The sequence below is a fragment of the Nilaparvata lugens genome, unplaced genomic scaffold (assembly GCF_014356525.2).
Source record: "Nilaparvata lugens isolate BPH unplaced genomic scaffold, ASM1435652v1 scaffold3780, whole genome shotgun sequence".
Taxonomy (NCBI): Eukaryota; Metazoa; Arthropoda; class Insecta; order Hemiptera; family Delphacidae; genus Nilaparvata; species Nilaparvata lugens.
The window spans coordinates 1-12,641 of NW_024090468.1; the positions used below are offsets into that span (position 1 = coordinate 1).

The 12,641-nt window shown below is 32.4% G+C and overlaps 1 protein-coding gene across 3 annotated transcripts; it reads left to right on the forward strand.

Annotated features, from left to right (window-relative positions):
- The first annotated feature begins 135 nt into the window (after positions 1 to 135).
- LOC111043503 (putative uncharacterized protein DDB_G0294196) lies at positions 136 to 10,631 on the forward strand. 3 transcript variants are annotated; one of them, XR_005573692.1, is made up of 4 exons: positions 136 to 2,353; positions 6,405 to 6,544; positions 10,040 to 10,195; positions 10,535 to 10,631. XR_005573692.1 is itself a non-coding variant. In XM_039444239.1 (4 exons), exons 2-3 carry the CDS (start codon positions 6,405 to 6,407, stop codon positions 10,182 to 10,184), a joined length of 285 nt encoding a protein of 94 aa, XP_039300173.1. In that variant the 5' UTR covers positions 5,074 to 5,196; the 3' UTR covers positions 10,185 to 10,195; positions 10,535 to 10,631. The 3 variants fall into 3 exon arrangements, 1 of the variants encoding a protein (XP_039300173.1); XR_005573693.1 differs by lacking the exon at positions 136 to 2,353 and adding an exon at positions 3,420 to 4,421; XM_039444239.1 differs by lacking the exon at positions 136 to 2,353 and adding an exon at positions 5,074 to 5,196.
- Positions 10,632 to 12,641: the final 2,010 nt, after the last annotated feature.

Genomic DNA, 12,641 nt, shown 5'->3' on the forward strand with positions numbered 1-12,641 from the left:
AGATTTGGCATCGTTGCGGAGCTAGAAAAGGATAGTGCTACCTGCTTTGTCGAATGATAGACAAGGATAGCAACATCAAAGTTTATCAAATACATTATAACTTGGACCTCACTATAGGTACATTGATCTAGAGAGACTACCTCTTCGAAACAGATGATTAAAATTGGTAACTAAATTAATAGCCAGTCCAATTTTGTCAGGTTGACATCAAGTTGAGGAAGGTTTCTGAACAAGATTTGAGTTATATCAATTTATTATGTTAAGCTTAGTATCAAGTTATGATATGTTAGTATCAAGAATTTATCTATACTATAAAAAGGGAAGAACTGGCTTATACACGTACGGGATATGAAAATTATGTTTGACGCATCATCACGTCTAAACTACTGGACTGAATTCAACTTTTAATTTTGCATACAGTTTCTTAATTAACTGAGGATGGTACTATGCCAACTTCAAACTCTACAATATTCCACTCAGTCAAGTTTTCAGTTTGTCAAGTTTCAAAATGGACCCTTGCGGAGCACGGGTTACCTGCTAGTGGCCAATAAGTGCGATGCACTATGATGCGCTCCATTGCTTTGCCGCACACTCAAATACAACACATCAATTGCATTCTATAATTGCCTTATAACTAAGTAACCATAGAGAAAAAATAGCATAATGAGATATGCCATGGTATGAGGAGTTTATGCTCCAAATTTCACTGTTAACTCAAGCCGATTACTGTCTGTTATTACAGTTTTGGTCGGGTGAGACTGTAAGAATGGCACAGTATGAGAGACTAAAAGCGTCAAATAGCTTCACGAAAAAGAAATGCTTGGACTATCAGCCTGAGTTTACAATGAAATTTGGAGCATAAACGACTTATGGGTTATCTTTGTATGTTATTTTTTCACACAAAAAGAATGTATCACACGGACGTGATATGGATTTTTGCCCCTTCACGAAACAAAATCACAGTCTTATAGGGTCCACCTAACTTCTTCTGATACAGGAATATTTTATATAATATTAACTGTTCATTCTTGTTTAATATAATCAATTATATTTTCGTCATGAGAATATATTCTTCAATCATTAAATGATACATTTTGATAATATTGAGACCTCAATATTTTTCTCCATTAGCTAATTTAAATTAGAAAAAAAAATGTTCGGAAAACAATCTGGAATAATTCATTTTTACGGAACTATCTCAAGTTCAATTTTCACTTTGCATTAAAACTCCCAATAATATTTTTTTTCTCATAGAAATGAATCCATGATCTACAGTTTACTATAATATAAAAGTGTGTTATTATCTCTGCTCTTCCATTCTGATTTATTACATATCTTAATTATTGAGTTTATTCAGGCTTATGAATATTTTAAATTTTTATAAGGTTTAAGCTTCATTACAAAGAAATTTGGAGTAGGCTATCAACAAAATTTACAATACTATTTAAAATTCGAACACTTGAAAAGTTTGAAATGTATCCATGATCTACAGTTTACTATATAAAAGTGTGTTACTATCTTTGCTCTTCCATTCAAATTTATTATTATTAATTCCATTCCATTATGATCAACTGTTGGAGCCTTCTGAGTCAAACTTGGGGCATCGGCGGTAAATTTGAAGACGATGGCCGGAACTTCAACTAATCCTGATTCATTATCTTCTCTCTTCCATTCGAATTTATTACCTATCTTAATTATTGAGTTTATTTAGGCTTATGAATATTTAAAATTTTTAAGCTTCATTACAAAGAAATTTGGAACTGAACAAAATTTTCAATATTATTTGAAATTCGAACACTTGAAAATTTTGTCAATTGTTCAAACATGGAAGTGTTCAAATTTCAAATTGTTCGGAATATGGAACACTGTCTGCGAGTACCCTTTCTGGAGTCAACTTAATTTGAAATAAAATATATAGCTCTGATTGGATTAATGTCAACCAAAATTATTATATTAATTTGAATTGTTATTATTTCAAATCATTTTTCGGTTGGAAAATATCGAATTTCAATATTGATATTTATTACAATTCTACACCTGTTTTAAATTGGTGAACCTGTAAATACAGCTGAAACTGATGTTTTCGTCATTGCGTTCTTATCGTTCGTGGCTGATAGTTGATTTTTTGATTCTCTGAAGTTGCTCTCTATTCTCGTTTTTCATTTATAGTTTAGTTCCTATATCCTCTTAGTTTATTGTAGTTTAGTTATTAGGTGTAGCATTTTATAGTATTTAATTAGTGTACATATTTAGTTAGTGTATATATATATATTATATATAAAGAGTGCCGGACTTCATCGGAAGCTATTCATTTCTCTTCTACTATTTTCTTCTACAAGCTCCGAGTTACAAGGTACCTAGCTTCAACCCATACTCAATAATCCAACAATAATTATTAAAAAAAGAGTTGAATTGTTCATTTTTTGACCCACCACTAATATTACTAATACTTTGAAACCATGTTTTATAATAATAGCTCTTAATTTATCAAAACTTTATAACTTAATTCAGTTCAAGATTTGGGATTAAATCTTAATAAATTATTCATATTTTGATTCCAATCATTTAGAAGTAATCTTTCAATCTTTTGTTATTTGTTTGCTTCAAATGTCACAGATACTGACAATAATTTGACTTATATCATTGAATTTAAATTTAAAATACTCTTATCGGTAGACTACTTGAAATCAATTATTTGAGTTTTTTCTTAACACTTCCTCAAAGCATATAATGGATACCTAATTTTAACCACACAATATAAATATTTTAACTATCTACTTTACACAATAGAAATTACTCAAGAAATAGGCGTTATTTATGTTGATATTGTAAAAAGCAGAGTAAATATCTTACCTCTCATGGAAAGAATAGTTGATTCTTAAATACCGGTAGTTTTGAATCCAACAATACAAAATCACACTACAATAGTTTACGACATGAGTTAGTAACTTGCAATTAATATATAATTAAACAGACTTCGCCACATCAAAGAATGTGAGTGTTTTTCACTTCAAAGTTTTATGAAATACGATAGTAATATAGTAATTAGGTATCTTAAAATTTATGCATAAACTCTTTCTTTACAAATTCAAAACTGAAAATGAGAGGTTAGGTTACCTTGAACTTGAAACTTGTTCCCTGATAACTTGATATTGAATCAAAATGGCATTGGATGGTAAAATCACTCTTTGTCTCAATCAGCACCGTATTGCACATGCGCTATAGTGAGGTCTACGTTTTAATGACAGAATTTGATCAACTTTGGTTTTACTATCCTTGTCTATCATTCAACAAAGCCGGTGGTTCTATCCTTTTCTAGGTCCACAACGATGCGAATTATTTTTTTGACAGTGTAAAAATATAATTACTTAATGCAGAAAATCGGCATCGCTATTCTTTTATCTTTATCCACTGCCAATATAACGTGGACCTCACTATAGTAACCGTTTTTTCCCGTTCCATTCAGTCATATCTTTGAATGAAACGTTCTTTGTGATGATGGTTACCAAGCACTGTGACTGGAGCCAATCATCATTCCACTTTTATGATGATATTATTATCCAATGATGAATTATTATTGAATTCAATATAACTAACTGAACATAGTAGAAGTATTTCACATTATTTTAACTGAAATAGGGAATATTTTCATATTAAAAATAAAATTTTGAAGAATATCACCAAAAAACAAACTGAATTCTGAAAGTCAATATCATAGTCAATTTATAAAAATTTTTTCAATTAAAGAAAGATCACTTTTGAATAATATAATTCATAAAATATACCGGTTGTTATTTAACTGAAGTCAGCATAATTATTGCCATTTCAAAGCAAACACCGAACCCAACCTTTCACATTTGAAACATTTATAAACATTACACTCGATAAAAACTCCCAATTTCTTCCAGCATATTGCAATTTCAAATCAAAATCCTAACCCCCTAACCTTCCTTTTCACCTTTAAAACATCAACAACATAACTCTACCTGGACCCTAGCCCCTTCTAGCATATTGTAATTTCAAAGCAAACACTTAACCTACTATTATGAAACGTTATTAAATATAACCTATATAAAACTTAACCCCTAACCCTTTCACATTAATTTAATAGTTTGGTACTTAAGATTCATTCGACATCTTCAGTACAAAACATAAACATGTGGTTTTTTTTCTAGAACTAAACAAATATTATATTTTATGGATAGTAAAATGCGAGTTGAATCTTGGCACTCAATCAGCTGGTCGATACACAAAGAATACTTTTGAATAACTATTTGGTAACTGCGACCGTTACTGGTCGTTACTCTGTATCTTTGACAAAGAGAAGCTTTTGTTGTTAGTCGTCAGACGACAGAACAGCTGATATCTAACCTCTATTTCTCTAAGGCAGTAAGGCTCGCAACTCCAAATGAAAATTCTAGGTTAGTGATTGTTTTTCCAAAAGGAGCAGAAATAGAAAATAAATACTTAGGCATAAAAGAAGAATTTGGCAATGTCAAAGAGAGAAGACAAGAGTATAACTATAGTCAGATCCACGTTATAATGGCAGGGGATAAAGATAGAAGAATAGCGATACCGATTCTCTGCATTAATTATATTTCTACACCATCAAAAACATAATTGGCATCGTTGTGGGCCTGGAAAAGTATAGTACCACTGGCTTTGTCGAATGATAGATAAGGATAGCAAAACCAAAGTTGATCAAATACTGTCATTATAACGTAGACCTCACTATACATCAAAGTCAACAAAAACAGTGGTTCTTGAAAACTTTTAACTTGGATAAAGAAGTGTTTCAGTGCTTTGAAAAGACTGACTTAAATGAATAAAAAAATTTATTTTAATGATACAAAGAAAGTACAATATTTTAATTTAGCAAGCTGTGTGAAATTGCTTCCTCCAAGTGACAGAAAAAGGTTGTCAATTTTAAGACTGAAAAACATTTTGTTTGGAAATATTCTATCCAAAGTGTTGGTCATTAAGTAGACATTTGCCTATCATTTCTTATAAAGTTATTAGTTTTTACCAAGTATGAGTGAAATGCATTGGAAAAAAAAGTTGAAGAGAAACCTCTAGATAAACTGCGACTATTTACAGGTAAGCATGGAAAACAATAATAAATTAGTGTGAACCAATAATGATAACATTTTTATTTCCACAAGAAAAGAACAAAATAAACAAACAACTTGTGCAAATGTAAGAAAATAACCAACTACTTATTAATACTAAGACAACTTTTACATCTACAAAATGATATGGCTCTATATATCATGCGGTTTCTGCCATTTATTTTCTTTTGTAACTCTGTATCGAAATAAGGTATCATGAATTTGGATTCATATTTAAGATGTTGAAGCGACAGAGTAAGTTAATAATTGAAGAGTAATTTTCAATTTCAAATTGGAGCTCATAACTTCAACAATTATGTGTCAATTCAAATCGCAATTGACAACTCTATTCACCCAATTATAAGTAATAGGCTGTCTGAAGGCATGCATAGCAAATTAAGAGAGTAATATTATAAAAATAAGAAAGTAGCAACAATTAAGGAAGTATTGAGACAAGAAGCTATCGCTTAGATAAGTTAAGAATCATGTGCCTGGTACTCCCGTTGGAAGTTTTATGACTTGAGCCAACTCCTCTGAATATGATTAATGAGTTGTAAAATCGCCTAAAAACTTTAGGTGCATTCATCTCTCATCGTCATCCTCAGCAAAAAAATACATGAAGACTCATTATCAATTTCAAACTCCATTGTTCACAAAATATTTTGGCGTGACACCACTTTGTGCGGCGCAGCAGATGGTCTCTAGTTTGTTCTCTACTATCTCTGACTCACCAGCCACACTTTGCAGTGCAATAATATACAGTGAGTGGAGCCGCGGCCAAACTGTACGATCCTCAAGTGGAAGACACAGTTCTAAGTAAATACTGACCTTTACAAGAATTCCCAGGGTCACCCTGGTCCGGCTAACCTCAGTCAGCGTTTGGAGAGGACCAGAGTAGGATTTACTGCTCTCAATGTGGTGTCGGCCGGCCGCTCAAGGTTGGAACAGCAGTTTGGGGTGATCCCAAAGATGACTGCTACTGCAAATATTCACAACAGGGTTAACAGCTAGATGGAAATTCGATGATCACTACTATCCAAAAATTATCTGCCAGCCCGGGAATCAAACCCGGTACCTCCTCATTGCTAGTCAGGAATGCTCACCCTTACACCAAACTGACAATCTCTGGATAGCAGCGCTCATTTTAATCAAAGATTACAGCATTTATTGGGATTCTCGTTTAATAATAATTATTCATTAATTAATTTGATGCAATTTCTAATTTATTTCTATTTGTAAAAATATAGACTTGATCACTGCTCTATCCTTAATACATTTTAATTGGTTTGTTTCCAGATGGCAAGCACTTCCAATGCACGCCCTAATCCCCCAAAGAGGAGGCGTGAGGAGGATGGGAACGTTGCCCCTCCTAAGAGAAGGTGCATTGCACCTCAACAGGCCCCTCTTAGACGATCTCAGAGGATAATACAAAGAAAGTAAGTAACTTATATGAATATAAACTATTCAAATCAAATTGATACATTATATTCTCTACTAAGTAGGTAACCCATGCTCCGCAAGGGTCTGTTTAAAGCACAAACAGGTTGAATTTAGTTTTATAGTTTCATGCTGATATCTTTCAATATCACTACTTTCAATGTTACTAACTGCAGTTATTATTTACAATGGGAAAACGAATTGATTGGGCTCCTTACTTTGCATCAAAAATCGAATAAAGTCACATTTTGAAAAAACCCTTCTGGCTCTGATTTTTCCATCTTTTTGGCCTTATAACATTTTAACGACTGATTGAAAAAATCCGTGCTAATCATGAGCTCATAGAGCATCATATTTTCTTCAATTTAATGTATTATTTCATTATATTATGCATCTCCCTATGATTGTTGCAACCATTATAGTGTTGAGTGTAAAATCTTCAGTTTAACAACAATAGATCAATTGACAAAGAAATTAGGAGGGAACACTTGGAACAAAATATTTGACTTCACAGTTTTTTTTGGACTAGTTAGAAGGTCAACATATCAAAATTCCTCAACCCTACCCCTTGTGCTTAAGGGATTGATTATATTATATGCCTTTATTAGGGCGGAGTTAGGACTCCTGGTCCTCTCTACCACACAACCCTTGAGGGTGGTTTAAAAGTTGCAATTTCATTTCTGGCTTACATGCATGTATCTTGGAAACAATGTATTTCAGCGACATGACTAGCTGAACAAAAATGAAGCTAGATAAATTTCCTACAAGTTTTGTTCAGTAGGGTTTTTGATATATTCTTTTCCTACAGTTACCTTGAAAAGTGGCCATTCCTGCACTAATTACAGAACACAAAGAATCACTTTTCCGCTCTAGTGTGGGAAAAATTTTTCTGCACTCCAGATTTGCAACATGGCAACACAAAATAGTTGGTGGGTTATATGGAGGATTAGTGCACGAAAACAAAAATTAAGTTGGTAACAATGACTGTGGTTAGATTTAGATAAGAATCATTTCAATGGCTACCCTACATTTATGATAAAATCCCAATCTAGAAATCCAAAACAAGAATAATGTCTATCTAAATCATAATTAAATAATAACTTCTGATCATTTAATAATAAATAATGTTTATTTTCTATTGATGTTTCTTTTGGTGCAGCAAACTGACACTTTGCGCACTTGTTGCACAAATAACTATTAGTTTTAGAGATATTTGTTTTTAAAAGTGTAAAATCTTTGAAAAGACAGTTTTTCTTCCAACATTTGCATTTTCAGGGCTCATTACTCAACAAATGCATAACAACTCAACAATGCTCAACAAATCGTTCGAGATATATGCAAAAAAAACAAAGTATGGTACTTGCAAACCACCCCCACCCCCTTAGAAAGGGGGTAGGAGTGAGGACTTTTTATATGTTTACCCCCTTGCTATCCTAAAAAGAGCTGCGGGGTCAAAAATTGTGATCCAAACTTTTCCCTCTTCAATCTTTCATTGACTGGACTAAAAAAGATTTCAAGTTATTGAAAAAATAAAATTTGATTAAACTCAACCACTTATTTCTTGGAATCATTTTTGGTTTCATTTTCTATTAATGTTTTGACTTTACCTATTTTTTGATCCTGTTTTCAAACTTTTCTTTTATTCTCAGTGCTGAGAGATATCATGAAGAATCTATCCTCTAAATCTCATGGATTTATATCTTACCAAATTATAAATGTTCTGTCCCAAAATTTAAACTTCAGGTGCTCATATCTCAAAGAGTAATGATCAGAAAAAAATCTTTTCCTGAGAAAACTTTTTCATTTTGGTAGATTGATGATATACAAATCGAAAAACTTAGAAAAATATCATGAGTAGAAAGTTTATTTTTAGCCTTTGCACAGCCTTAAGGGATGAGAGTGGTTTAAAAGTTGCGATTTCATTTCTGGCTTACATGCATTTATCTTGGAAACAATACATTTCAGCGACATGACTAGCTGAACAAAAATGAAGCTAGATAAATTTCCTACAAGTTTTGTTATGTAGAGTTTTGTGATATCTCCTTCAGTTTTTGAAATATCTACTTTCAAAAGAGTAAGAGACAGTTTTTGTTTCAACTTTTTGGGCTTATTACTCAACAAATGCATATTGTTCGAAAAAACAAAGTATGGTACTTGCAAACCACCCCCACCCCCTTAGCACAGGGGGTAGGAGTGAGGACTTTTTATATGTTTACCCCCTTACTATCCTAAAAAGAGCTGCAGGGTCAAAAATTGTGATCCAAACTTTTCCCTCTTCAATCTTTCATTGACTGGACTAAAAAAGATTTCAAGTTATTGAAAAAATAAAATTTGATTAAACTCAACCACTTATTTCTTGGAATCATTTTTGGTTTCATTTTCTATTAATGTTTTGACTTTACCTATTTTTTGATCCTATTTTCAAACTTTTCTTTTATTTTCAGTGCTGAGAGATATCATGAAGAATCTATCCTCTAAATCTCATGGATTTATATCTTACCAAATTATAAATGTTCTGTCCCAAAATTTAAACTTCAGGTGCTCATATCTCAAAGAGTAATGATCAGAAAAAAATCTTTTCCTGAGAAAACTTTTTCATTTTGGTAGATTGATGATATACAAATTGAAAAACTTAGAAAAATATCATGAGTAGAAAGTTTATTTTTAGCCTTTGCACAGCCTTAAGGGATGAGAGCGGTTTAAAAGATGCAATTTCATTTCTGGCTTACACGCATTTATCTTGGAAACAATACATTTCAGCGACATGACTAGCTGAACAAAAATGAAGCTAGATAAATTTCCTACAAGTTTTGTTATGTAGAGTTTTGTGATATCTCCTTCAGTTTTTGAAATATCTACTTTCAAAAGAGTAAGAGACAGTTTTTGTTTCAACTTTTTGGGCTTATTACTCAACAACTAAGCATTGAACAAATAAGTACTGAACATTGGGTTGTAGAGGATTTAGTTCTCTTCAATTTGATGTATTTTTCACAATTTAGAGCTTTTTATCAATTGTTATAGCAATATTAAGTATATTAAGTTTTGTTCAGTAGGGTTTTTTGATATCTTCTTTAGTTTTAGAGATATTTGTTTTTAAAAGTGTAAAATCTTTTTAAGACAGTTTTTCTTCCAATGTTTGGCACTTTCAGGGCTTATTACTCAACAAATGCATATTGTTCGAAAAAACAAAGTATGGTACTTGCAAACCACCCCCACCCCCTTAGCACAGGGGGTAGGAGTGAGGACTTTTGGTATGTTTACCCCCTTACTATCCTAAAAAGAGCTGCAGGGTCAAAAATTGTGTTCCAAACTTTTCCCTCTTCAATCTTTCATTGACTGGACTAAAAAATATTTTCAAGTAGGTAATTGAAAAAATGAAATTTAATTAAACTCAACCACTTATTACCAGGAATCATTTTTGGTTTCATTTTCTATTAATGTTTTGACTTTACCTATTTTTTGATCCTGTTTTCAAACTTTTCTTTTATTTTCAGTGCTGAGAGACTAGAGAGAGAGCAACAACAACAACAGCAGATACAACATCAACAACAACAACAACACAACAACAACAACACAACAACAACAACAACAAGAACATCAACAACAACAACAACAACAGCAACCGGAACAGGAACCTGATGTATTGGATTGTACGTATTTACCCACACTTTTTTATTTTCTTCTGATTATTATTTTTCTCCTCCTCCTCCTCCTTCACCTCCTCATTCACCTCCTACTCCTTTCCCTCCACTTCTCTTTACTTTCATTCCATCTGTACAAATAGCAAAATGCCACATTTCCACTCACTATCCATGAAAGCTGTCAATGATAAATTTAGGTAGCACTGAGTATAACAATGAGTGTAGGCCTAATATTCTTATTTTTAAACTGTAGGTGTTTGATCCTTTTTCCAAATAATTAAAAATGTATTGGAAATTGGTTCGTTTATTTCTGAACATTGTTTGAAAATGTCTTTGTTTTAATTTCAGTATATTTGGAACTATACTGGGCCAGGATTGGCAAAGGGCCCTACTGGCCATGCCAGATAGTTAGGGACGAAGATGGGAGATTTTACAAGACAAAAAGTAAGTCATCAACATTATCTACTTGTACAATACTCTGGATAGTCCACTATTGCATTTCTTGTTTTGTTTATTCATTCATTTTTCATTCATATACAATCACATATTATACAAATTATTCATATTTATATGCATGACAATAATTATTATTATTATTGGCCTTATGAATTTTGATCGATCTATCTATTTATATCTATCTCTTTTATAATTCAAACATTACAACATTTGAAATGGACCAACAGGCTTTCTTGAGGTCCAAACTGTTCCAATTCCAATTCATACAACATTCCAACTCTATAAATTTCTAGCCAAACAGAATATTGTATGATAGGTAGTGAGTCTTATCATAGAGAAATATAGCATAAGAAGAAGATAGCCCATGGTATAGGTCGTTTATGTTCTGTTTATATACTGTTGACTACTGTCTATTATTACTTTTCTTGCTGGGTGAGAGTATAAGAATGGCACAGTATGAGAGACCACCAGCATCACATAGCTTCAAGAAAATGAACTACTAAGTTTGAGATAACATTTAAATTTGTAACATAAATGCCCTATACCTTGGAATATATTCTTATGCTATATTTTCTCTATGGTCTTCTGTATGACCATGACTATTGAAAATTTTCAAAAAAGGGTTTAAAAAAATAGTTAGAAATCAGCCATTAGATTCAATTCATTTTTATGTAAATTGTAACTAGAGTAGATTATTAATCATATTCACTAGTTTTTTACAATAAACAGAATAAGTTTAATTTTTTCTTCATGTTTGTTTTCAGTTTGCTCCAACAATGTCATGAGGGTACAACTCTATGTGCGGTGGTTGGGGGACGGGAGGCACTCGTGGGTGGGCCTCTCTTATTTGGTGCCCTTTGAGAGGGCACCAACCCCCCAACAGACACCCTATACTATGCTTAAGAATTATGTCATGACTGTAAGTGTAACAACATGTTTCTGAGTAAATATTACAGTAATTACAATACGACAACAATTGATTATTACAATATCACAAAATATTGATTATTAATATTATTAGATACAATTGAATATTGAATTATTGATAATATGAGTACATTCATTAAGTCGCGAAAATCCAAATAAACCTGTCTATGAATAATGGGATGTTTATACAGAGTGGTGCAGAGAAAACACAACCATATTCTTCAAACTGCCAGTACTGGGTGATGGGGGGGGGGTTATTATCCTCAAACAGATGGCCCATATTATGCCATTTCAGTTGCTATGAGCATTGGGACGTTCAACATCGTGTGTTCACTGTGAAGCAGTTTTTCTAAAACCAATGAATCTGTAGTCACAGTGCAATGCTTTTGCGTCAATATTGGGCCTCAAGGTGCAATGCCTGATCAAAATTCTGTATAATAAAAAATATTGAATTATTATAGGAATATTAATTATTATATACAATTGAAATGGAATTAAATGTGTTAGATTCAAATGGAACTATAGTGGGATTCATGTTATAAAGACAGTGGAAATGATAGGGAGTCATTGTTGCCACTTTTTCTTTCCACCACTATAGTAGATAGCCCCCTGTAAATCTGATATGATATTGATTAATGATTCTTTCTAATAATGATCAATTCCATCTTAAATATATTCCATTCATCAAGGAGAGATATTTTCCCATAATTTGGTAGTAAATTTCCATTATTGAGAAGAAATATTTTGGTAGTTCATATTTTTGCATAGTCTGGTAACAATTCGGCAACTGTGTGAAGTTGGAAAAAGATAGAGCTATCTATATAAGATATTTATAAGATACTGTCTCTATAACCTGACTCTCACAATGGATAACCCAGCAGCAAGAAGTGCCACATGGTTTTTTAAAATTTGCTGCTGCTCTACTCCATAATCTTTTTAGCAATTGACTCCATACAGCAACATTGAACTCATGGTGAACAACATGGTGACAGCAGAGGGAAAATGCTCAAGCTTTGATTGAATATGGTTGGAATCGCCGCCATTAACAATTTATAGTCGAGTTTGCAAAGCC

Coding starts and splice junctions, on each gene's coding strand:
- LOC111043503 (XM_039444239.1), top strand. CDS start 6,405: ATGGCAAGCACTTCCAATGCACGCCCTAATCCCCCAAAGAGGAGGCGT. Junction 6,545..10,039: donor CAGAGGATAATACAAAGAAA/GTAAGTAACTTA, acceptor TTTTATTTTCAG/TGCTGAGAGACTAGAGAGAG.